The sequence below is a fragment of the Siphateles boraxobius genome, unplaced genomic scaffold (genome assembly GCF_051911475.1).
Source record: "Siphateles boraxobius isolate OS27281-9 unplaced genomic scaffold, OSU_SipBor_1 66, whole genome shotgun sequence".
NCBI lineage: Eukaryota > Metazoa > Chordata > Actinopteri > Cypriniformes > Leuciscidae > Siphateles > Siphateles boraxobius.
The window spans coordinates 29,760,366-29,788,257 of record NW_027509193.1 but is presented as its reverse complement, the minus strand read 5'-3'; the positions used below and the strand labels follow the sequence as shown (position 1 = coordinate 29,788,257).

General features: G+C 36.8%; 2 protein-coding genes across 6 annotated transcripts; one reads left to right on the top strand and one right to left on the bottom strand.

Moving 5' to 3' along the window:
* Positions 1-9,354: 9,354 nt before the first annotated feature.
* On the top strand, positions 9,355-25,449 carry cdip1 (cell death-inducing p53 target 1). 5 transcript variants are annotated; one of them, XM_077213420.1, is made up of 6 exons: positions 9,355-9,542; positions 18,449-18,542; positions 19,203-19,367; positions 21,022-21,292; positions 22,220-22,371; positions 22,490-25,449. In XM_077213420.1, exons 2-5 carry the CDS (start codon positions 18,458-18,460, stop codon positions 22,329-22,331), a joined length of 633 nt encoding a protein of 210 aa, XP_077069535.1. In that variant the 5' UTR covers positions 9,355-9,542; positions 18,449-18,457; the 3' UTR covers positions 22,332-22,371; positions 22,490-25,449. The 5 variants fall into 5 exon arrangements, with proteins under 5 accessions (XP_077069535.1, XP_077069534.1, XP_077069533.1 ...); XM_077213418.1 differs by having other exon boundaries at positions 9,410-9,542; positions 18,422-18,542; XM_077213419.1 differs by having other exon boundaries at positions 9,383-9,542; positions 22,220-25,449.
* An 89-nt stretch (positions 25,450-25,538) lies between these two features.
* Positions 25,539-27,839, bottom strand: polr3k (polymerase (RNA) III (DNA directed) polypeptide K). Its single transcript, XM_077213415.1, has 3 exons — positions 27,586-27,839; positions 25,909-25,996; positions 25,539-25,782 (listed from the first exon to the last, which is right to left on the bottom strand). The coding sequence occupies exons 1-3, from the start codon at positions 27,694-27,696 to the stop codon at positions 25,655-25,657; spliced, it is 327 nt and encodes a 108-aa protein (XP_077069530.1). The 5' UTR covers positions 27,697-27,839; the 3' UTR covers positions 25,539-25,654.
* Between the last annotated feature and the right edge of the window lie 53 nt (positions 27,840-27,892).

Sequence of the window (27,892 nt, the reverse complement as noted above, 5' to 3'; positions counted from 1 at the left end):
ATAAGTACATTTATAAGAACTCTCCCACCATCTATTTATATATCATATATCTATAATTAATTGTGAGGATTAGCCACTGAGTCACCTGTTCATGAGTGTAAAATGACTTTCATGAACAATTGGCCAATCACATGCTGCTAATGGCCTGGCTTACTTTTAGCATTCATTCAGTGATCCTTATAGGAGTCCTTATAAACCTCTCTGTGTTTATTTTGCATTTTTTGACTGACTGACCGACTGCCTGACTGTAGCTTACAAATAAAATGCATGTCCAGCTAACGATTTTTTGTTCTTAATATGACTGGGAAGGTTCGTTTCCGGCTATGCAGTACACTGTAAAAAAATCCCGTTGTTTTTACGGAATAAAACCGGCAGCTGTGGTTACCAGAACTTTACCATCAAAAATACAGTATCAACGTTATTGGTTTTACAGACTTAACGTAAAATTTACAGTAATAAACCGTATTTCATAATCTGATTTTAATGTTAATTTACCAACCCATTGAAGTATTAATATCTGTTTTGTACCATTGTAATACACTGACAACCAACAATCACCACAGCAGTGATGAGAGTCACGTGATAAATCAAAGCTTATCACAAGCAATCTTCCACAAGAAAGTTATTACTATTAAATAGAAGCTGCTCAGTGTCATTCGCACAAACATTAAACACCATCACGGTAACACACATGAAATTATAAAAATGCAATAAACATTAATTTAACAACATTAAATGTGACATAAAACCCTAATGTACATAACTGATTAGAAAAGAACTAAGAAAACTAAGAAGAAACATAGTTATTTCAATAAAAATACATAAAATGTGAAGTGTCACGCAGGGAATTGTGGGAATGTCAATTTACGGTTTTTCACTGTAAATTATACAATGAGTTGTTCTTTTTCACTTTCAAAAACTGTAAATTTAACGGTATTTTACAGTAAAATTACATTAAATGTACCGTTAGATCTATCACAGTTATTTACCGTATATAGTAAGGAAACTTTCTGTTAACCAATTAACAGTTTTGCACTGTAGCATTTTTACAGTCTTTTACCGTTAAAATCACGATCATTTTTTACAGTGTATATATAAAATTAAACCTAAAAATAACCATAAGGGGGCGTTCTGAAGGTACAGGTTCCGTTTAGATTGTCACAAAAACTTCCCTGCAACATTCTGGGAATGTTATAAAAAATAAAACCTTTATTAAATTAAATTTAATGTTATATTATAATGTTCTGTATGTTCCCTTTAATTATCCTCCTCTCTCAGAAAACAAGGTACAAAAGTACGGTTCCCTTTCAAAAGGTACACCTTTCAAGAGTGCATGTACCTAAATGTTACATATTAAAACCTTTTTAAAAGGCACTGTCCCAGTGACAACTTTTGTACCATTTGTACCACAAGTTAGCTTTTTGTAACAAAAAATAATAGGTTAAATCTGCTTGACTGAAGAACTATGGAGCCAGAATGACAAAACAATTCACATTTGATATTTAACTGTGTTTTTTCCCCTCTCAAAAACACAATTTTGACTAATATGTGTAACATTTTATAAGTTATATTGCATAAGTTACAGTTTAACTGATAGTAATCGGTCAAAATTCTTACTGTGGGTTAACGGCTAAGCGGTTAATTATGGTTAATTATCATCCACCAACAAATACATGTATAGCCATTTCATTTCTCACAAACGCAAACTTGGTAATTTAGGGCCGTGGCTTGTACTACTGGGATGCAGTCGGACACACTTGACTAAGGGTCTGTCTGCATCCTATAATAAAAACCATGGCCCAAAAAGCTACGCCTCCGGGGAAGAAACAAGGATATCACTGACTGAAACAATCTTTTCAAGTACATTTATTTATTTATTATTTTGTATGATATGTTTGTAAGGCTAAAGTATCTTTGATTGTGTAAGCGTGAATGTGACCGATCTCAGGTATTTAACAAGTACCTCTGTTTGGTGACCGAAGCTGGCAAGCTTGTGATCGTGAGACCCACGTTAAACAAGGCGTGAGGACCTCTGAGCGCCATAGCTTCCTAATATGAACAGGTAAATGTAGTCAGGTTCAGTGTTAGTGTGATGGAAGAAGACAGGGGTCGGCGTGACTGGGACTCGTACAGTTTTGTTTGGTCCAAGAAACAAAAGAAATGCGCTGTGCGCGCTCTAACATAAACCTCGTTCAGGTTCAGAGAACACTCTTTCCACTATATAAAAATATCACTCTTTCGAATATTTTAAAATATCACTCTTTCCAATATTTTAAAATAACAGTGTTATTTGTTATGATAATATTTGTTAAAACTGTCATTATGTCCTGACAGTAGAATATGAGACAGATAATCTGTGGAAAAAATCAAGCTCCTCTGGCTCCTCCCTGTGGTCCTATTGCCATTTGCAGAAATACACCGCTCCCGGTCAGAAACAACCAATCAGAGCCAGGAGGAATGTCTTAGCAGTGTCAATCACGCTCGTGTACACGCTGATCACCCCTCTCTTGCACAGCGCGAGCGTACCGTCGTTCGTGAGTCTCCTGTTCGAACTCGTTCATCCAAATGAACGAATCTTTTTTCGAGTCATTTCGTTTATTCAACGAACGAAATGACTCGAAAAAAGATTTTTTCATTTTGAACGAGTCTTTTTTGGAGTCATTTCGTTCATTCAACGAACGAAATGACTCGAAAAAAGATTTGTTCATTTTGATGAACGAGTTCGAACAGGATTACGAACGTGCATCACAGAACAGTGCAAGGCGAGCATTTGTGCTTATACAACTTAAAGTTTTTATTTATTTTTGAAATGACCGATCGTTTCGCTAGATAAGACCCTTATTCATCGTCTGGTATAGTTTAAAGCCCTTTGAAGCTGCACTGAAACTGTCATTTGGTCCTTGAAACGTTTGTGTCCTATTGAAGTCCATTATATGGAGAAAAAGCCTGGAATGTTTTAATCAAAAACCTTAATTTCTTTTCGACTGAAGAAAAAAAGACATGGACATCTTGGATGACATGGGTGTGAGTAAATTATCAGCAAAAGTTTTTTTAAAAGTGAACTAATCCTTTAACGTTATCTTACTAGCTATTTATAACTTATAGAAAGTGCAACGTTATAAAGTTACATGTATTGCAAAATACATAATGATTTGAGGACCAAGTTTGTAGTCAAAGTATGGGCAGGCCATAGTCAATGTAAAGCATATAGTTGATGTTTCGTCCCTATTAGTGAATGTTCCATAACTGTTTATAATCCGCCGTCATCGGTGGTCCTGCTTACTAGCCTGCGCGTTCACGGCAGGCTCCGCTGTGGGGGAGGAGCTGTGGAGGGAGGGCTGTAGCGCAGCAGAGAGCAAGGGGGTTGGACCTGTAAGTTGTGCTTGTTCAAATTTTCAGGCTAAGTCAACATTTTCTCAAAACTCCCTACTGCAACTTTAAATTATCAAAACGTCCATTCCAATATGTATGGAAGCTTGTTTCCGCCACAGAATGAAAAATAAAAAAAGCTAATTGCGACTTTTTATCTCACAATTCTGACTTTATTTCTCAGAATTGCGAGATATAAAGTCAGAATTGCGTGATATAAAGTCGCAATTGCGTGTTATAAAGTCAGAATTGTGAGATATAAAGTCAGAAATGCGTTATATAAAGTCGCAATTGCGTGTTATAAAGTCAGAATTGCGTGATATAAAGTCGCAATTGCGTGTTATAAAGTCAGAATTGTGAGATATAAAGTCGCAATTGCGTGTTATAAAGTCAGAATTGTGAGATATAAACTATTCTGAGAGGAAAAAAGTAAGTCTTTTTTTCCCCATAGAATTGGACTTTATAACTCGCAATTGCGAGTTTATATCTTACAATTCTGAGAAAATATGTCAGAATTGTGAGCAGACCTTAGTTATTAAAGAGTTGTCTAACATGACATATTTCATTACTGAACCAGTGATGATATAACAAAGACTTATTCTTAAATAAAATATTCCTATTGTTCCATATGTAACACCGATGAGCAGAAAAGTTATGCTTGTAAATGAGAGTCCATGCCAAAAGAACTTGTTGGTGAAAGTTAGATAGCTTGACAGGGAGTTTAAAAATATCATAATTACACATTAGAGCAAACTTTGCACCACCAAGATGCGAGAAGGAAAGCTGAGGGAAAATATTCCAAATAGAGGTCGGGTTTTTAAGGAATCGATTAAGCCAATTTATTTTAATTGTGTTATGTAGTGAACTAAAATCAATGAAATTTAAGCCACCCTTTTGTTGAGAATTTAGTATCACTGACTTTTTTAAATAATGGGATTTGTTTTTCCATAAAAATGTAACCAAGATTCCGTCAATAATTTTACAGGTGTGTTTAGGGCAATTCCATGCAAAGGTCATCTTTACCATGAAAAAATAAATTTTTAACCAAAAGAACAAAACCATTTTTAAGTTGTCCATTTAGGTCTGTAATATACTGTATTAATGTGCTTTAACAAAAATTTTAAGAAGATTGCCTTGTTTATCCACCAGATATGAGGTGAGCAACAATGCTTAAATTACATTTTCAACCAGCCATATTTCATGCTTTCAAAAAAACGTATCAAAGACCCCCCTTTTTAAACTTTATTTTAACAGTAAGCATTTTGCAGAAAGATGGAGGCATGCCTGAGAAATATATATTCTAATTTGGTCATAACAGCACTGCCTGTTGAATTTATAAGGGCTATAATAAAGAGGTCTTGACGCTTCAGTGCACTGTCACGTCCATAACGTTTTAAAGGTTTAGTTTATTTAATATGACAATTATAAATGCAAATAACTTGAAACTTTATTTACAAAGCTAAATTATGTTTATGCTTATTAGGATAGACAATTCATTTCACTACTTTGCTCTGAACAACCATAATAATGCGTTACGGACGCTTCATATTAAATCATGCATATGCCTATTGTGATCTGTCTCAAGACAGAAATGATTTTGGCCACTTAATTTCAAGTTTTGTTTTGTGAATTTCGTTTTGTATAAATTGTATCTTAATTTTAAATCAAAGTTTCATCAACCAATTGCCTGGATTTAATAAATAAGCAAATATAGCATGGAGGTGCGATCACTTGCAACACGTAGCCTTAACTTGAGCGCGTCTCATAACTGAACAGAAACTCGACGTATGCCTCTCAGAAATATAGCCTATCTATAGAAAGATTGCAAAGATCAAAACGAAAAGAAATAGGCAACTCTCTGATTCTGTAATCTGTATGTGCTTTTTCCACCACCACGTCCATTTAGAGGCTCGGTACGATCACGCTGACAAAATAATAATAATAATAGGCTAATAATATTGCGTGTCAATTATTTTGTTGATGATTTTGACTCGCGACTGTGCATTAAAATCCATAAACTGGCCGAAAACCGTGCGATCATTTAGACACAAAAAACGTAGGCGTTACATGATTGCTAGTGACTCACATCTACGGACAATAATGTCCATCGGTTCACCTGACTGTGGAGGAAACCTTTTGAACTCCTATATGACAAACATTAATTTTTAATGTATTTTAATTTTGACTGTCTTCCGTAATAGTCTCTGCTTTAATGTTCCGTCTATGTGTTTATAGTATTACGTCCAAGTCGAGAGGCGTCCTGCAATTGCGCGAGGAACCTGATTGGTTTAGGCGCGAAACAGGCGAACTCTAATTCGCTGGTGCTTCCTGTCATTCAGGCTCAGGTTTTGACAGCTCGAAGATAGCGTTATCTTAAAGCTAAACACCTACCACAACGACAGATGGATAAAATGGTAAGATGATACTAAAAACCAATACTTCAATACTTTTACATATTGAATTAAGATGTACAGTAAGATCCAAGCTATAAAAAAAACTAATTCATAATTGGGGGGGGGGGTCTTCAGAATCATTTCAGACAGTCTTCTTAATGTGAAAACAGCCATTATGCGTCAACAAAAGTGCCATGATGGTTTGATTGTTGATTTTCCAAACAGATTCTATGTATTTCAGACGCGTCACATCCATAACAGGGTTTTTGTCACATCCATAACGTTGGTTTTTCCTCATAATACACTTCATAAAAATATATATATTTTAAACATTGATATTTTTATGTTCAGCTAAGACCCCTTCATCATGTGGATAGCAATATTCATACATTCGATTTAAAAGTTCACAGACTTTAAAGGAAATCGAACAGTATACCAAAAACTCTGTCATTTTCCGTCACATCCATAACGCATGCATATTTTCCTTTTTTGGGGGTGCTTAAATATATTTTAGAAAAACATATTTTGCCTATCAATTCCCCAGATTTGGTGCTCCGAGAATATGCATTTCCAATTTAAATATTGTAAGAAGTTTTTTTTTTTCTGAGACATTTCACCTGTCATTATGAGTTCAAATGTCACATCCATAACGCTGGAATTACCCTTTATCAATGTACCATAGACATCATATAGAGACTAGATGCCCTATTGGCCGCTGTGGCACAAGAAATGCGGCCGCCATCCTAAACCGGTCATACTCCTATTTGCGTTGCATAGCAGCAGTAGATGCCAGAGCACTGTGCAGCATATTCCTGCTCAAATCGGCGGACCATCACTCGGGGAGTACTTTTCACAAGTAAGATTTAACATTTAACATTACCGTACTATTGGTTGCATTTTGTGAACAAAATATTCAATGTGTCCTGTATCGTAGCTACGTGTATGACCTTTGCAGCAAAAAATCCCGCGTGAAAATCAGTTCGGTATTCAGTGAGATATGATTAATTTAATGCGCTGACAGCTCATTGCACCTGCCAAACAGATTACACTGAGCGGAGCGGGTGACCGGTTTAAGATGGCGGCCCCACGGCTCGTCTGCGCCAATAGAGAGCCTAAGTCCCTCCCCTCTACTTCCGGCTTATGGGACCTTATTTCGGAAAAAAATTGTATGGTAGTCAACGGCGAGAGACAACTTATCTTTTTATTCCGTCTGAACTGTGCCCTGAATTACACATATGATGTTTGTCAATTTAAAAGATAATTATGAAAGTCAAGAAAGTCACAGTTTGTCATAAAACAGAAGAGTAACATTTAGTTTTATGTGAAAATCACTCAATGAACTACATCTCTCGTCTCGCACTATGTACGTCACCAAGCTCGTGTGTGTGCAGTCTGGTACAAAACACACAGGCATGACGGCGTAACGTTACGATTATAACGTTAGACTATAGAAAAAATGACAGACGTTAGCTTCAGTAAAGTTAGCTTCATTCATTGAGAGAAAAGGTAAGACGTCACATGCGCGCCTTTTGGGTTTTGTAGTCTTTTTAATTACGTATTTTCACAGTCTTAAGCTGCGTTCACACTACACGCGACCAAGCGACACGATAACATTCATTTTCAATGGTGAGCGGGCGACTTGCGGCGACACGCGTGGTTGCGACCGTTGGCTACCGGATGGGTCTGGAGACGCGACAAAGTTGAGATCTGTTTGACTTTATGCAAATTAAGAGCGACTCTGGAAGCGACAACCAATAGGAGCGGAGCGTGCATGATCCTTCTCCACATCATTGGATGTCATTCATAAAGGTAGTGGGAACGCCCACTAGCGACCTCATCGCCAGCCACTGGCGACATGCAGCGACAAAGTCGCTTGTAGTTTGAACGGGGCTTTATACCTCAACAGTTTTACATCAAACTGCGACTTTCTTGACTTTAAAATGTATCTTTTAAATTGACAAACATCATATGTGTAATTCGGACGGGATCCAAATATTTGTTGTCTCTCGCCATTGACTACCATACAATATTTTTCCGAAATAATGGCGCTTTTCCACTGCATGGTACGGTACGGTTCGGTTCGGCACGCTTTGGCGCTTTTCCACTGCATGGTACGGTACGGCTCGGCTCGGTACGGCTCACTTGTGGCGCTTTTCCACTGCATGGTAGAGTACGGCTCGCTTCGGCTTGCTTTAAATGGTACCACCTCTGTTGAGGTTCCAAGCGTACCGTACAGATACTAAAATGTGACGTGGAAGCACTGTAGATCACTGATTGGTCAGACAGACAGAATCGTCACTACCAGCGTCATTGTATTTGCGAGACATCAAACCCGCTAGATTTAAATAGCCAGTAACAACAGCCACCGCTGTAGCACCTGTTTTAAAACTACTTGCTTGACTTGCTTGAAGAAAAAAAACTTCCAAAAAAGAAATGGCTGAATCGTGGTCATTGGACGCGAAGCGCAGACGTTCCTCTTGTTGGTTGCCGAGGAGCGGATAAACTATAACGATCAGTCATAATCCCACCCAGTTTGAAGCGGTACTAACTGCAGTGGAAAAGCAACCGAGTTAAAGCGAACCGTGCCGCGCCGAGCCGAGTCGTACCACGCAGTGGAAAAGCGAAGAGAGCCGAACCGTACTGAGCCGTACCGAGCCGTACCATGCAGTGGAAAAGCGCCATTATGGTCCCATGGTCCCATGGTAGTCCACCGGAAGGGGAGGGACTTAGGCTCTCTATAGGCAGTAGCGGTCGATAGGGCGTCTATCTGATGTCTATGATTGTAACCATAGACATCATATAGATAGACGCCCTATCGACCGCTACTGCCTATTGGCACGGACGAGCCGTGGGGCCGCCATCTTAAACCGGTCACCCGCTCCGCTCAGTGTAATCTGTTTGGCAGGTGCAATGAGCTGCCAGCGCATTTAATTAATCATATCTCACTGAATACCAAACTGATTTTCACGCGGGTTTTTTTGCTGCAAAGGTCATACACGTAGCTACGATAAAGGACACATTAAATATTTTGTTCACAAAATACAACCAATAGTACGGTAATGTTAAATGTTAAATCTTACTTGTGAAAAGTACTCCCCGAGTGATGGTCCGCCGATTTGACCAGGAATATGCTGCACAGTGCTCTGGCATCTACTGCTGCTATGCAACGCAAATAGGAGTAGTCATGACCGGTTTAAGATGGCGGCCGCATTTCTGGCGCCACAGCACCCAATAGGGCATCTAGTCTCTATATGATATCTATGATTGTAACATCAAAGTTCAGAAATATTTGATCACCTGACCAACGACTGACCAATCAGAATCAAGTACTCCGTTGTAAAATTATTTCAATAAAACCTAACCATTTTCAGTGTGAATTACTGACTTTCTTATGCCATAAATGCATTCAAGTGCCGCACAAGCAGCTCAATAAAATAGAGTAAACGGGCTCAACACTTACCTACTTAAAAATCATACTACGGCGAAGGCTTACAGCATGAATAATAATTACGTAATGCTGACGTTGCTTAGTAACCTTGCGAGAGCGTCCCCTCATGTGGCCTACTTAATATTCAGAATCTAATCCTTCGCCATAGTAAGATAAATCACCAGTGGGATTCACACAGACAGTTTTTACACCTCCCATCTCCCATGTTTACGTCAAATCCTTCCCAGCAGCGGATGTTATTGGAAAACTGGAGCCACAAAGCATCAACGTTTAAGCTAGAAATCGGAAAGTTCTCAAAGCTGATATTTTGATTGACGCCGTGGATACAGAAGGTAACAGCACGTCGCCTGTATGAATATTGCTTTGTGTTTTGTGCGCTGGCACAGCGTTATGATCTGCAACCGCAGGCCTGTGCTCGCATCATTCACGAATAGCCTATCAATCGCCATGGATTTTAATCGCCAAAGATGTTGATCGCTCTCTGAAAGTGGTTACGTTTCGCTTGCATTTCTAACAGATGGATTTACATGTGCCGTGCTTTTATGTTAATATGACTGACGTTAACGTTAAATTACTGAGATGTTAGCTAGTCAGGCTTGCTGGTGATTATACTGCGATGAATGAGTATTGAATGTATGCAAGAGTGCGAGTCACTCTACACTTGTGTGCTATGGGACTTATTTTTAGACCAGAAAAAGTATGTTAACTACCGCTTTCCTTACATTGATGATGCGGCCAGTAACTAATGACACAAATAGCTATTTGCCACTCTATCGTTCTATGTTAGGGCGAATCACAGTCAAAGTTGAGTAGGCTAATAGTGAAGATATGAAGGTTAGGGCAGTCTTATGTAATCAGTGCCAGCGGCGATGGACGAAGGGTTGAATAATCGCTGATCTCTATTCCAGAAAACACCAGAACAAACACACCAACTCTTGTGCTGCTCGCTCATTTCAGCACGTTTAAAAGTTAAAAAGCTGTCGCTAATCTTCTCAATATTAGCCTATAATTTATAAAATGCCTATAACACAATAAAGTTAAGGCAAGACCCCCCCATGTGAATAGGGTAAAAATTCATAGATTTTAGATCAATACACCATTTGATTGTGTCCATAAATCCGTAAATACTGTCAACAGCTAGAAAAAAATTCACCTATTTAAGGAATATACAATCAGGCAAATTGAACAAACCCCTCTGTAAAAAACTTCAGAATATATATATATATATATATATATATATATATATATATATATATATATATAAAACTGAATGTAAGTGTCACTAAATTGGAGATTTGACTTATTTTGAGAAAACGGCCTTTAATGAACTGTAATTTAATTCTACAGGCGCAAATAAAAATGTACATGAAAGAGACACTTCAAAGTGTATTTTGGATTTTTTCTTTTCACTAGTCTGAAAAAACACTTTATAAAAAGCCAATAAGCCAAAAATCTCAAAATTGACGGTTGCATGAAAAAAGTGTTTTTGTCTGTAGTGTATCGCCTTAATACGTAAAGCTACGCCAAGTGCGTGTTTCAATAAAAGTTGTAAGAATTCTTGAATTATCCCATTTTTACACAAAACAAATGGTTTCCCAACTAACAGAGAACGTTCTCAAAACTTTGGCTAAAATTCTGGCAACTTTTTTACTTGTAACATTACTAGACTGCTCGTTAAAAGTTATCTAGTCTTTAATAATGTTCACAAAAAAGTTATTTAGCCAAGCATATATGTCATTCATGGAACTTTTTTTCTGAAACGTTTTAGTTTGTTCAATGTTTTTTTGTTTTGTTTTTTAAAAAAATATTACTACTTGTTTCAGAATATTCAGAGAACATTCACAAGTAGCATTGTTTGCAAAATTACTAAATGGAATGTTCCCTTAATGTTGATAACCAAGAAAAAAACTTTTAAAAACATTGAATGTTGATATGTGAACATTCAATATAAAGTTTTCATAACTCAATGGGAGCATTATTAAAACGTTCTTAGTACATATTTTTGTTGAGTTACTGTTTATCTGCTGTAGATTAGGACGAACACTGGCCTATCCACCTCTTTCCTGCGCCCCATGACTTGAATTCTGAATTATAGGAGTATAACTTAGCCTATGTTAACTTGTAAACAATCAGCGAAAGGTTCGCTCTATGAACGCAATAATAAACATTTTCAAAAACAATATATACAATAAGAAGACATTATTCCTTCAACCATTGATCATTAAGAGGGAATTTTACTTTATAAAGAAATTTAAAAGTATAAAAGCATTAACAAATGACTTCAACAGACCACGAGTTCCCCAAAAGCTCGATTATTTCTGCAGCGTTGCTTTAATAAAAAATGTTAATTAACTGGAACATTGAGTGATAATATTTCCAAGTGATTTCCATCATTTTGACAGACAATAAATATTGTATTTACCCGTTTTAGAAACATTTCAATATAAATACTGCTGATAAGGATTAGAAGTGAAAAGGGGAGACAATTACATTTTAAAGAAATCTGTGTGAAAACAAACCTGGAAAGAGACGTGAGGATTTGGAGAGAAAAACAAGATATTCTTAGTACAGTTCTGCAGTGAATTAGCCTATTCATTGGATATATTGTAAATTAAATCGGAAGAACAGACTACAAATGCGCAGTATAGGCTATGTTGTCTTTTTTAACTACAGCTGAATAAAAAGGGGGGAAACAAAGAAAATAATAAAGAAGGAAAAGAATGTAATGACTCAAAAGAAATATCTTGTCATAGATATTCTTTTTATGCAATGTCACATTAAAATACCAAGTAATACGTTATTAACATGAAGGAAATTACAGCTCATTCGGTCAAACTGTCAGATCCGGATTATTTGTAGCTCAACCTTATGATTTGAAATGATTTGTTTTTTGCTTCTTTGAGTGGAACTTCCCCAAACCGAAGTCACTCTCATAATTTAGGCTTGTTAGGAAAAAGGTGGAAAGGTAGCATTATGAAATGCTCTATATGAAATGAAAGTGTATAAACTGATGTTCAGTGTGGATTATTGTTCTAATTCCATGGCGGCAATGCATCATAGACGTTGCCATAATTTGTGGTTATACTTTGACGCTTTCTGTGTAATTCATTTCCATTTTCCTAAGTAATACGAGATGTGAACTGGCCAACGAGTTACTCTGACTACTACATAAGCTAATGGACATTAGGCTCATGCAATATTTATACGCTCCACATATAGTAGTAGTCACATGCTTTATTTGTACATTTCCTGCTTCATCCCTATTGGCTGGTGGTAATCATTCCAAGAAAGTGCAAATGAGATAATGTGTGGTCATATAAGCTGTTTACCAGCTGAGTCATGAGAAGGACACACCTATGACTAGCCATTTTAATGGTTAATTATGTTATGTTAACTATATCTGATTATTAGCATTTGATGAGAACCATAATAATGCCACATATATGCAGTTATGCCAGTATTATAACTAAGGAATGAATGATTGAAGTTGACCTAAAAGGTAAAAAATGATGACAGTTTTAGTCTTAGTTAGGCTATAGTGTCAATCCTTCGATTTGGTTTTCAAATGAGGTGCGGTTTCTCCCATAATATTTTTCATTTGCATTTATTTTCCTTAAACTTTGACAATTTTCATTTTTTTAATGAAAGGACACATTTCACACAAAGGACACAATGTTTGATATCTGGTTAGTCTTGATCCATATATTTGAGGTTCTAAGAATACTGTGCCACTGTTTCTACTAGGGGTAGCAGGGTTCACAAAACCCACGGTTCGGTTCGTATCACGGTTTTCGGGTCACGGTTTTCGGTTCTGTACGGTTCTTGTTGTTATTTTTTCTTTTAATCTTTAACACTCCAGAAATGTACTTCAGCATATGATGTAGGCTATAGCTTAATTATCCACAATTCAGGATACAGTATTAAAAAAAATATATATCATGTAATCATGCACAAACTGAATTTGACTTGACTTTAAGCACATTATTGAGACCATCTCTGAGGAAAGCTAGGTGACATTTTGATACCGCAAGAGAGAAGACATTGATGAAATGCTTTTGTTTATTTGGCAAAAAGGAGAATGTGCATTGCTATCTCTACAGGGACTTATGTGCATTTTTAGCACACAAAGATTAAAATTAACTTGCATTTATCAAACTGTCAACATCAGTGTAGCTCTTACAAAATGTTTATCTTTTAAAAGAAAAAGAGAGAAACTCTTAAAGCACTATCTTTTAAATAAGTAAAAATATGTTACACATAATTGCCTATAATGAGGCTATAACAATAGCAAAGGCATAACCATAAAGTTCAACCTCAACACAAAAACAGTATCAACAATCCTTCTATTCCCTGAGAGTGAGGATACATTTTTTTCACTTCAAATTAAAGTGCAGTATTTAAACATATGACTGGAGTTAATATCTAAACTTGGTGTCACTGTATTTAAATATAATAGGTAACATGAAATCCAAAATGTTCCCACACACCGGACTTATACGACGGTGGCGCATCCTCCAACTCCGGTTAGCCTTCCTTATATCTCCCACTCAGACATGGGCAGTATTTCAATTAAATGTATTTTAAATACGTATTTAATTACGTTAGTGTATTTTGTAATTTGTATTTTGTAGGTGTGGAAAAATTAAAATGTATTTTGAAACAAAATATTTTGAGGGAGTGTATTTGGAGTATTTCAAATACTTAAATACTTAAGAAAAATCACCATAGTAAATGTTTTGCCATATTTTCGGTCTGATGTTGGCAATGGCAATGTCCAGGTTAGATGCACGAAAATCACGTGACACCCTGTAGACCGGGCTCCCTCCAAGAAGTGAATGAGTTTTGAACTCTTAAAAACGGCATTAAGGTAAAGTGTTTTGTGACAAATATACAGTCTACACACACACACACACACACATATTGCACACTGAACGGCATTACAGAGAGAAAATAATTGTGCCTTATAAGACCAATGCACTGTGTTGTCATTCATAAAAGGACATCATAGGCCCTACCTATTATGAAACAGCGTGTCTGTCGTAACTCCACTGAAATCTCCATGCTAAGCAAGTAAAGCGTTCACAATATAACGTTCACCATCTGCAGTTTTTACACGTTTTTAAACGTATTACATGAGAAATATTGATATTGATTTTGTATAAAATAATCATCAATCCTATAGTTTTTCAGTAATTGCGCACGCAGCGCGATTCTACTATGGAAAAGGCACACGGGGTCAGGGCAGTTAGAGTCTCGTTTGTTAAACAAAGCCACACATATAATGATTAATATGATTAATCATATATATTATGATTAAAATGGAATTTTGATTTTGTGACGAAAATTCTCGGTCTGTTATTTTTACACAAAAATCGCTGCAAAAGATGCTTTCCAACAGGTTTTATCATAGTTTTTGTCCAACTCCATTGACTTGTATTGGATGTTCTGTGAGGTACGGTATTACTCCGCTGACGGAAACGGGAATGGGGTTGTATGTATTATTTCTGTAGTTATGCAGTCGCGGTATAGTAGGCTACGCTATCCAAACATTGGCAAAGGTGCATTATCGCCACCAACTGGGCAGGAGTGTCTATTATTCAAGCTCTCAGCGGAAGAATGTCCGGTTTTGAGGCGTTTGGGAAAATAGGTCCACAGTTTTACAACGAATGGCAAAACACCTGTTCGAAAGCATATTTTGCAGCGATTATTGTGTGAGCATATCAGTGAACACCCCAGACCACTCGGTGAGTTTCACGTCTTTGTAAACTAAAGTTTAATGCGTTTTATGAATGATTGTTCCAGTGCCCTTATGAAACCATTGTGAAGGTGGGGGGGGGGGGTTTCTGTCCCGAGAAAATTCTCGGGACAGCAGCATTTTTCCAAATTTCAATCTTAACCGTTCTATTTCATCAGAAACGATCTTAAAACAGGGCTTTAAGTGTAAAATACCGAACTTGTCCTTTAAGGCACGAGTAGAGTAACGGTGATAATATGGCTTCGTAGCTTACATCAAACACGTTTTGCTATTAAGGGCAGCTTACCACACCATTGATGTGAACTTAGATATACATGCCATTTACGTCAGAGGGAGCTATTTCAGGCCCTGTAAAGGTTTAGTGAAATGCCCATACTTTTTTATTTTGCTTCTTCGCCATTTTTAATTTACACATTTCTCATATTTGTATTATTGCTACTATTTGTGTTATTGACCTTTCAGTAATAAAAAAAAAAAGACTTAAGATTATTGTGGGAGTATTTTTGTATTTTCAAAATACTAATTACTTGTATTTTATTTAAATACATTTTTCACATAAGTATTTTGTATTTTATTTTGTTACATTTTATGAGCCAGTATTTGTATTTTGTAACAAAATAGTTTTTGATGTATTTGTGCCCACCTCTGCTCCCACTTGACATTTCTATACGTGACGAGACCTGCAGCACTCCATACTCCAATTTTACTGTAGGCTTGTTCGACTTGAACCGGCGCTGCACAGATCGATCGGTTTATGACATCAAAGTACCGCGAGAGTGATTGAAAAGCATACGGAGCCGTTGCTCTCGCGGTACTTTGATGTTATTCATCGATCGGTCTGTGCAGCGCCGGTGTGGTGAAGAGACCGATCGAGAGACCGTCTACAAGCCTCATAATATGTCCATTGTCCACACATCTCTTATTTCGCGCGAAAAGTAAACACACTATCTGCGTCCCAATTCGCCTACTTATACTACGACCTAAAAGTATGTACTCTTTTTGTGAAGAAAAAGTACATACTTTTGAGTGTGTAGCAAAAGAGTAGGCAAGCTTTGGGACATACTACTTCGTCCTCTTTAACGGACAGCTCTGTCGCGTGCGTCCAGCCACCGTAAACTGCCCTGTCAATCATCTTGTCAAAGTTAAAATCCTCCATTCAATCTAATTTAATTTCCTACCGTTTCGGAGAGAAATGTTGTGGCACCTTGGTCTGCAGCCGTGGGTCATAAATGCGGTGACTCTCCTCATGTGTTTGCAATTTGAATGTAATGATGCATTTAAAAGTTAATGGCTAAACGTATCTTTACAAACATTCACAATGCTGATGCAGATGCAATATAATGTAGACAACATTGAATAAATAATTTTTCGTCATGTTAGATACTGATAATTACCCACTCAAACCCCTTTATCTAAACCTTTCTACATAACCACCGGACTCGCGCGTCCTCCATGTCTGTAGTTTATTAACACCTTTCACTCGTGTTTGTAATCGAATCCTCGTCCAACGCGCGATGGGTTGTGGGCAATATCAGCCGTTAGAGTGCGCATCGATCTTCACTTCGGATATTGACCGGAAAAAGTAGACCATCCGGGTATCTTTGGAACACTCATTTCAACATACTACGATTTGGGACGTACTAATTCTAATTTCGAATACTATTTAGGACGGATAGTATGCGAATTGGGACGCAGCAACTGTCTGAGGTCATGGGCACGTGGTTACATTGCGCATGCGTCGAACCGTGCAACGCACACACGCACCGAACCGAGACAAGCGAACCGAACGGTTCGGATGTTTTTTCATGTACCAGGCCACCCTTAGTTTCTACTGTAAATATTGTTAATTTAACTTCTTAAAGGCCAAAACTGTCTACTTAAGCCAAGAGGTTGCACATATTCCATAACATTGCACTGCATTGTAGTGGCGTATTTTATTTTTCTGTTTTTGATTTAGATTTCTTAGCTGTTATGGTGTTTGGTACAAGAAGAGGCTTGATTAGTTGAACTAACTAACCTTTAGAATTATTCAGGGATATATATTATGAGGATTATACGGTATCTAGTCTACCATTCAAACGTTTGGGGTAGGTAACTTTAAAAAATGTTTTTTAAAGAAGTCTTTTACCCTCACCAGGGCTGAATTTATTTGATAAAAAATGCAATAAAACAGTAATATAGTGAAATCATATTATTATCATTTAAAATAATTGTTTCCTATTTGAATATATTTTCAAATGTAATTTATTCCTGTAATGTCAAAGCTGAATTTTCAGCATCATTAAGTCTTCAGTGTAACACGATCCTTCAGAAATCACTCTTATATGATGATTTGCTGCTCAAGCAACATTTCTTATTATTATCAACGAATATTTTTGTGGAAACCATTTTTTCCCCCATGATGAATAGAAAGCTCAGAAGTATTCAATGTGAGCAGATTAATGTTTTTGTTAATAAAAGCCTTAATTAAATCTGTTTATCATATAAAGCATTTGTGCCAAGATACAATCTATGTGTGTAGAACTATCTTCAAGGGATAGTTCACCCATCAATTTAAATTTTCAATCAGAAATATTTTGATATTCTACATGTCTTCAGTGTGATAATTAATTTAATATATCCTTGCTGAATAAAAGTATGAATTTCTTTAAAAATCTTACTGACCCTAAACTTTTGAACGGTACTGTTGATGATTGATGAATCCAAACATATTGTGTTTACATGAACGCTAAATTAAGTGATCGGGTTGATTGTCACAAGCTTCAAATCAGAAATGATCCTTTGATATGCGCGCACTGCACAAATATGCAGTGTTTCCTGTTGTTTGCGCACACTAATCATCCTCCTACAATTTCTTTGTTTTAAAAAGCAGATTATATTTATCTATTTCAGGTCCTAATTCAGAGACGACGAGCATAAAGCTTTGTGCCGTGCTGCTTATATTTTTATCAAACAGTAAAAAGCCCAAAACAAGGCGATAAGGAGTCTGAAGCAAGGTCTGGTGGGACGTTGACTTGCACCACTTCACAGATGATGAGTGGAAGGAGAATTTAGAAAAGGGGTGTCCAAACTCGCTCCTGCAGAGTTTAGTGCCAGCTTGCCTCAACGCACCTGCCTGGAAGTTTCTAGTATGCCATTGCCTAGTAAAACCTGGATTAGCTGGATCAGGTGTGTTTAATTGGGGTGGGAGCTAAACTCTTCAGGACAGTGGCCCTCCAGAAGCAGGATTGGAAACCCCTTTATTAGTCTAAAGTGCAAAGAAAATCTTTGTCCTCGAGGCTAGATATTTCATGCTTATGTTGTTTTTATTTGTGGGCTCGTGGGAGTGTTGAAGCAGTGAGCATCTGCAAATTAATAATTGGATGTGAAATGCCTCAGCAACAGTTGTCTGGGAGGCCGCGATCGCATTACACTGTGTGCTTATTGAACCATGTGGCCTGTCTGTGTTCACCTTAGAAGCTCCCTTATCTGGCCTCCTTCCAGGGAACCAACATGTCCAGTGACCCCCCTCCGCCTTACCCAGGGGGCCCCAATGCCCCACTTCTTGAGGAAAAAAATGGACAACCTCCAGTTTCTGGTAAATAAATACCTAGAGGTTTTTCTCTTCTCTTTAGACATTTGAAATGAACTTCTACTTTTTAAACCTGCTTTTAATAGGTAAATGCAATGGCTTGAAGAAATGCCCGGCACCATCATTAGCTGCTCATTGGTGCAGAATTTCGAACATTGTTCTAGGAAACCATGGAAACTTGAATGTAAACACTTCCCTCACAACCTTTCAATGGGCCACTAGAGTTGCATGGAACTAGATTTCTTTTGTTTCTCTCTTAATTATAGCAACATATGTTCAATGATGAAATGATAAAAACAATAATAACTATTATTATTAACAACAATAATAACTATTATTATTAGCATCACTTTGGTGTGAGCAGGAAAGACTATACATATGAATATATCAACTCTGTAAAATGTCTAGTTGAAACCACACTGCTGTATAAACATTTACTTTGATTTACAGTGGAATCATAAAGTCTGACACTACAGGATTCTGCAATAGATCACTAATAAATTGTGTGACCATTTAAATGAACAAAAGTCATTTCACTAGTGGTCTCATATGTGTGGACACCACTGCATGTTTATAATTAATTATGAGAGGAGCAAGTCTAGGTGGGATACAGGAATTCTGTCATTTAAACATTTTTTTTTAACATAAAGCTGTTTCCCTCATCAGCCTCTGCTCCAGTAATGACAGAACCTCCACAAGGACAGCCGCTGCCTCCAGAGTACGGGCCTCCACCTTATGAAGCCACACCTGGCTTTGTTCCTCCGCACGTCCCAGGCGAAGGTCCCAAGCCTATGCCTATGCCTATGCATATGCCCATGCCTCATCCTCACGGTGGGTGTGCCAACCAAACTCACACACTACATCAGCAGCCAATCACATCATTAGCATTTCAGAGAGAAGAGCTAGCAACAAGCGATTTTTCTGTTCACAATGAAACGGAGAGTAATGTGTCAGGGCTTTCAGCACGATTACACAAAACAATTGTTACAGTGTAATAATACATTTAAGTACTGAGTAATATTAATTAACTACCTCTACTATATAGGGTTAGGATTAGGTTTTGGTTCAGGTTTAGTTGCATGTAATAATGTGTAACTTATAGTTATTATTATATTAACTATACTGTATGTAACGTGTTACAAGGATGCTGTAAAATAAAATGTTTCCAAAATCTGCCTCTGAATTGACACTGTTTTAGGTTACTGTTGTAGATATTGCTGCCTTTCTAAAATCTTGTTGATAGTTAAAGCAGTAAAATTATAAGGGAAAATCCAAAATATATATATTTTTTATCATATACTACTTACTCATACGTTCTAAACCTGTGAGAACGCTTAATGGGTGAGAACAAACCTCATTGTTTCTTGCGGAAGTTCAAACGTCCTGTGTAACACTGGAGAATGAACCTCATTGGCTATTGTACGTCAAGCGAACAGGCTTGAGCTTCCGTTTACCACAACTGATGTGAGCAGATTAATGTTTTTGTTAATAAAAGCCTTAATTAAATCTGTTTATCATATAAAGCATTTGTGCCAAGATACAATCTATATGTGTAGAACTATCTTCAAGGGATAGTTCACCCATCAATTTAAATTCACTCATTATTTACTTAAAGGGATAGTTCACCCCAAAATGAAAATTCTGTCAGTAATTACTCGCCCTCATGTTGTTCCAACCCCGTAAGACTTTCATTCATCTTCGGAACACAAATTAAGATTTTTCTTATAAGATATGCTTCTGTGTTGTACGTCACACGTAGGCTCACTATTGGCCGACGCTGGTCATGTGGGTGATGCGTGTGACGTACAACAACAGAAGCTTACGTTATTATACCAGTGAACTCACTCGAGAAGGAAATGAATAGTTGAAATAAAGTTATTTTTGTTTTTTTTGCGCACAAAAAGTATTCTCGTCACTTGATAAACTTAAGATTGAGCCACTGTAGTCACTTGGACTATTTTAACAATGTCTTTAATTACTTTTCGGGGCCGGCAAGTTTCAATCCCTTAGAAGCCTATGGAGGAGTGATCCAGCTCTCAGATTTAATCAAAAAAATCTTAATTCGTGTTCCTAAGATGAACGAAGGTCTTACGGGGTTGGAACAACACGAGGGTGAGTAAATACTGACAGAACTTTCATTTTTGGGGGAACCATCCCTTTAAACTCATGCAAACACAAATGACAATTTGTAGGAAAATAATCCATTGGACCCCAATGGATGAATCAGTATAAGTGAAACGATAGGTGTGTAAGAAAAATCCGTAAAACATTTAAACATTTTTTTTTATAACTCATTAGTCTACTGTCGCGATCAATATTTTAAGTGTCAAACAAGCAACAGCCATTCAATGGCATGTTGCTTTTGTGTTTATCTAAAGAAAGAAACAGTCATATACAATCGGGAATGGGATGATGGTGAGTAAATGATGAGGGATTTTTCATTTTTGTGTGAACTAACTTTAACCTTAAAATTGATGTGCTGCAGGTGGTTACTACGCTCCCCCTGGGCACTTTCCTCATCCGATAGCAGAGCACTATGGTCCGGGGCCCAGTCACTTTGGTCCAGGTCACACAGCCACAGTTCTCTCTCCTCCTGGTACCACCACCACCACCGTGACTGTTCTACAGGGGGAGATGTTTCAGTCGGCTCCAGTGCAGACGGTTTGTCCACACTGCCAACAACCCATCACCACCCGCATCAGCCACGACATCGGGCTCATGAATACTCTAATATGCATGTTCTGCTTCTTTGTCGGGTAAGTGATGAACTGAACGGCACAATATATGATATGATCTCTCTCTGTGAAATCCTTTTTCTCTTATGTTTTCTTTTTCTGCATGTTGGTTGGCCTACATGTCTTTGAGTTTGCGGACATAAAATTTTATAAGAAATAGTAATAATAGCGTATGCTAAACTGCTTTTTTTCTTATAATTTCAGGACAGTTGTTTCGCGCTCACTTTTTTGACTTTATGCTCATACAAAATATCTACACAACTGTTTAAAAGTTTGGGGATTTTTAAAGTTTTTGACAGAAGTCTCTTGTTCACCAAGCCTGCATTTGTTTGATCAAAAGTTCAGTAAAAACAGTAATAAGTGACATTATAATAATTCAAAATAACTGTTTTCTATTGTTATATATATATATATATATATATATTTTTTTTTTTATTATTATTTTTTTTTTAATGTAATTTATTCCTGTGATCAAAACTGAATTTTCAGCATCATTACTCCAGTCTTCATTGTCACATGATCCTTCAGAAATCATTCAAATATGATCTGATTTGATTCTCAATAAACATTTCTTATCGTTATTATCAATATTGAAAATGTGCTGCTTAATATTTTTGTGGGAACAAAAGAACGGCATTTATTTGAAATATCAATCTTTAGTGACATTATTAACCTCTCTTTTGATCATTTCAATGCGTCTTTGTCAATAAAAGTATTAATTTCTTTCAAAAAATCTTACTGACCCCAAACTTTTGAATAGTAGTGTAAATTAATTTTAAAACAGAAATTAAAAACGTGCACCATACAAGAGGTGCATTCAGGCCATGCATGCATGCATTGCATTTTTTTATGTATAATTTTGAATAAATGAATAGTCAATGAGCCCTGAATGATGAACCATACAGTGCGCTCTTGAGATCCCTCATGACTTTTGTCTTTGTTTTACAGTTGTGATCTAGGTTGCTGCTTGATCCCCTGTATGATTGACGACCTCAAGGATGTGACACACACTTGTCCCAACTGCAAGGGCTATATTTACACATACAAGCGCATATGCTAACAGTCTATCCCATTAACGATCGTGCTGTGACCTCATTCTGGTGGGTGTTGACGACTCACGTTCATTTCCGTCTGCTCTGTGATCGCCCCAGCTGACAGCTCGTATTTCTAGCTATTTCTCGCTTTATGTAACTATTGATTCTCACATTTAATTTACAGGCACTTGATGTAGTTACTGACACCTCTAAAATGAAGCAGAGGGCATGAAGGAATCGGTACGTTTTAATATGCACAATGGTCATTGTTTCATCACTCTTTCAATTCTTATTTTTTTAGCAGTAAAGCAAAGTGTAAACGTGTAGAACATATGTGAAAACAGTAACCTTAAGCTTATTTGTGAATATTACTGAGTAGCAAAAACAACTGAATTTCACTAAAGGGTCAGTTTTGTTGGAATGTAGGATTATTATATTATGCATTATTGTTTTATTTTAATGGCTGGGTCTGGGACAGTTTAACGTTGTCCTGGAGTAACATTGTTGCTTTTACATGTGAAAATCTATATTTGGCATTTTATGCAAATGTTATGAAAAAAAAAAAATTCACTTTTGTTTTCAATTTCTTACGTTTGTCGACAAGACTCATTTGATTTGATATGCTTATATATGAAACATGAATTTTTGTGTATATGTGTCATTTTAGTTGAAAGGTTTCTACTGATAAGGAATATGTATGTCCGTCTAAATCTCTTTTTAGCAATTTAGGGATACTAGATAGCTTTCATTAAAGCTCACGGTGTTTTAATATGCTGTGCAGTTCATGTTAGGGTCATATTTGTGGAATTCAACCAATGTACATCTAATGTTTTTGAACTGTGAATCAGAACTATAGCCATGGTGCTTTTCAAACCACTATACTAGCTGTTCTGTGTTGTCAATAAGCTGTTTGAGTCTTCTCTAAACTATCATCGGCTTACCAGGTCAGTTTACCAGTCATTTATAAAGTAGGTCTGTTTGCTGATATTAAGATCAGTGTAGAATCATCTCTAATCACACATTTATTCTGGTCAGAACTGCTGAACAACATGTTTAGAAGTGGCTGTGCCGTTATTTTTTCATTTCTACTTAACGTGGTGAAGTTGTCGTCTTCTTCAAAAGGGAAGAAATCTCTTGTAAAGGCTGTTCAAAGCTGCTTTGCTGTTGGAGTTCACCAGCATGATGAAATGCGCTGCATGGCATCACTGTAATCTTGCATAGCGCTCTATTGGGCCATATGTCCCCTCAGTGTGTCAAGCTGGGCTTGTTGCTGCACTGGGCTTCATAACTCAAAGCAGATTAACTGTTCACTTATTAATACTGTGTGTAACAGGCCACAAGGACTTAAATGATGAATGTCCTGATTTTTCCTTTTTGTGGTCAGATTGTGATTTCTGTGGAATCATCCAAAGAGATTGTTTCCGTTATTTGGTCATTTCGGAATTGATGTTTTTTCTGGTTGTGAAATTGTAAACTTTCAAAAACCATTTTGCTCTGTCCGACAATGTGATTTATTACTGAAATGGTACATAATACAAAAGCTACAACATCCACAGTGTTCAAGACACTATATATATATGTACATTTTTTTTTTTTTTTTGTGGTCAGACTTGTAATTTCTCAGGAACCATCTAAAGAGATTGTTTCCTTTGTTTGATCATTTCTGAATAGCTCTGGCCAAAAATGTAATTTAATGGTACGAAATTCAAACACTACAACATCAGCAGTGAATAGACTATCGCCCGGTTTCACAGACAAGACATGAGCCTAGTACCAGAACTAAAATGCATTTTTGAGCTGTCTTAACTGAAAGCAACGTGCACTGATATTTCTTAAAACATGTCAGCACCATTGTTTTGTCTCAAGATGCAGATCAGGATTTTTTTTTTTTATAAGGCGTGTTAATAAAATATACTTAAATGTCCTAATTTAACTAAGACTTAATCAAGCCTTTTCTGTGAACCCTGGCCTATATATCTCAATATGAGTTAAACCTCTGCTTTTCACTTTTGCCTAAAGCTACACTATGTAACCTTTGGCCCTGAAGCGTAAAAACAAAAACAAAATGTGTCTTGGTCGTGCTACGGCTCTAGCACCAGTTTACCGGTGTTCAGGAGTTTCTTTGGAGGTTTGCCGTTTTGAATGATTCACGGTGAATTTTTCTCGTTTGTTGTGATGGCAAACTTTTATCTTCACGCTACTGCAACAACATAAACGCGGAGGTACTTTTCTGTGTACGGATATAAACGGATACATTGTGACACGCACGGGCGAATGTATATATTTTTATTCAATCGTTATTATAGATTCATCAAAGTGTATTAGGCAAAAGTAAAGACATTTGGGGAAAAAAAATTCTAATTAATAACATGTTAGCAAACACAAGTTACACAGTGTAGCTTTAAATGAAGATTCAGATATTAATCATCTTTCTCATGTAGACAATCTGCCAATATTAAAGTTGTTTAAGAATCAGAATCTCCGTCTTTCCATTGTAGTATTTAACATGAAGGAAAAAATGTAGCAATTGCTAGTGTGTGTAAATGTATTTAAACTTGCTGTCTCATTGTAAATGATTCTTTTTAATCAGATCTGTCCGACGAACACTGGATTTTTCATAGTATTTGCACATTTGCCTCATACGTGTATGCAGGCAGTACAAAAAGAACTTTTGCCACATTAAGTTCTATTTTCTAAGTTGAAATTCCAATGATCGATTTTCTGACTGAAAAAAGGCTTCATCCCACCCTGCTTTATTTTAATCGAAAATGAACCAAGACCTATAAAATCATCAAGATACCTCTCCATCAAACGTACACAAAAAATATGTCTGTTTGATTACTGAAAGATAATCTCCAGTAAATATGCATGTTCATGAGGTTTACTTGCACAGTCCAGACTGGCTCCCTTTAATCTAATATGCTCTTGACTATGTAGGTCTACTTGCTTTGTGAAGTGACTTGATGCTGTTGCAGACAGTAGATGTCAAGCTTGTGTTACAGGAATGCAGTTGTAGATAGATGCCTTGAGAATAGTCCGTGGCACTACACCAGATGCCACGCTCAACTGAAGTATCAAATGTGTATGTAAAACAAAGCTTGTGGACTTAATGATTATTTGAACAAATAAAAAGAATATAACATACGAGTTGTAATCTTATTACTTGCACACACTGGTCATCAGGCCAGAACAACCCAAATGTAAATGATGTGGTTATTCGTATATAAGTTTTTTAATCCATATAAATTATGACAGTTTTGGCTCCAAAAAAAACATTATATATATATATATATATAATGAAAATATTATGAACACATATTTTGAGTCTCAAACAAAGTCCAAGACTGATTTAGTCTCTCCAACGATGCCCACATTGTATATTACAGCACTTGTAGAAAGTTGTCATTGGTTCATCAGCAGACCTAGTTTGAATCTGCATGAAGTAGGCCCTTGGGTGCTCACATTTTGGACAAGGTTCTTCAAAGAAAAAAAGAAAATGTTACACTTAAAATAAATCAAGTACACTTATTTAAAGCCACCTGAATATGTGGTTAAAAACACATAGAACACATTTTAAAATTACATTAGGATACACTGTTTTACCTGGAGTGGAATCCACATTTTCCCAAGCAGCAGCGCCCCCGAGAACATCATCAACCTCCTTCAGTTTGGGGTACTTTCTGCTATTTACCTGTCACAATAACCAACCAATTATTTCAACACATCAGATACATATTATAGCAGAAAATGTTATGCTGGCAGCATCTCAAAAACTACATTGACAACATTTTTGAGGGGTTCTAATCAGGGTTTGAAATTAACTTTTCCACACACATAGCAGCGAATTTGGCTACTACATTTTTAAGTGACCAGCCATTCAGAGATAGCCTGCGAAAACCCAGACAATTTCCGGCAAATTTAGATTTGCTCTGAAAGTTAGTCTGGCAAAGAGCTCATTCAAACCAATTTCCAATCCGTCGAAATCGAGGCACCAATCAGAAACGTTGAAACGGCTCTGATTCGAGGCACCAATCAGAAACGGCTTTACACGATGACGACAGCGCTGGGATTTTGAAGCAGATTTTGTAGCCTACATTACAAAGATGGATGCCGCCGTCGAACATCACTCGTTCGAATCAGCTATCGCGTCTGTTTTAAGCGATTTGAACGTTTCCTTTTTGTTAAAAACCGAGAAAAGAACAACACTCGGGAGATGTTTCTCCGCCGCTCTGCATACGTCATCTCCTTCATCGCTCTGATTGGTTTTAGGTCTATCCGCGACGTCCGTTGGTGACGCCCCTCTGGAAATGATTTGTCTGTGACGCTTTGCCAGACCCACTCAGTTACAACTCAGAATGGTCTGGATTTAACCAGGCTAATTCAGAGATTTAAATTATGAAATCTTAATCTGAATTATTAAATTGAAAGCTTTTAGGTTTATGCCAGATAATCGCATTGTTTGCAGATACTATAAAATACAATTGAAATAAAAACAAAAAGCTTAGTAACTTTTTTTCTTTATAATTTTAAACCTATATTTTAAAGTGCGTAGCCCTCTTTACGTTTTGTTTTGCTCATTGTGGAGCATTCGGGTTGGAGGATATAATTTATTAATCAAAATAACCGACTGAAATGGAAAGTGAATTGAAAGGTGTTACACGCCATGGTTCTTTTTTATCAACCTCTCTCAGACCAAAAACCCTTTGTGGACAGAGAGAGTGACTGCTACCAAAACTGCATACTCACTATTTAGGTTCTTCTTATTTTGCATAAGTATTTACCTTGAGACAGTTAAAAAAAGTATTTTATATAGTATGCATGTAATTCAGAAATACTACATCCGTTATGTGGTCATTGCCATTGACCTACAGGATCATGAACACTTTTTCGCCTACTAGCACTATATAGTAGGGAAGTAAGCATATTCTGATGCAGCCACTGATATGAATGAACAAGTGAATATTCGACTCAAACTGGTCATGTTCTAAAAGAAAAGCTTACACATTGTTCACATATTACATGTATTTGAATGGAACGTTCACATGTGTTTAATGCAAATTCAGTGTTATAAGCATTGATCGTATCAAGTGTTTGAATTGTTCAAATCACGTTTACAATCCAACAATCACTCTATTCCATGTGTAATTTAATCGACACTTTGCATCATCAGATATGTTTGAATCAAACTGTCACATCACTTCATCTTTTCACTTCATTCATATGTGTTCCATTATCACGTGTTCGTTTATATGTTGTAGTGGTAACTTCACATTGACTTACCTTCCTCGTGACATTGTGCACATATGGACATGTATTACACGCGAATCTGAAGCATCTTTGTCCTTCCTCCACGATTAAAACATTCCCACAAGTTGGACAAAACATAAGCATTTTCAACAGTTAATATAATATTGTTTACTAAATACTGGTATTGTTTTTCTGATCCAGTTAAAGTTGGTGTTTACACACATTCTCAGCTGCGGTTGATAGGAAGCACATGATGATAAACGTGCCTCACTATTCTAGGCTCGACATGAAACGTAATATAAACACAATGAAACATTGATTATAGAGTAAACAAATAATA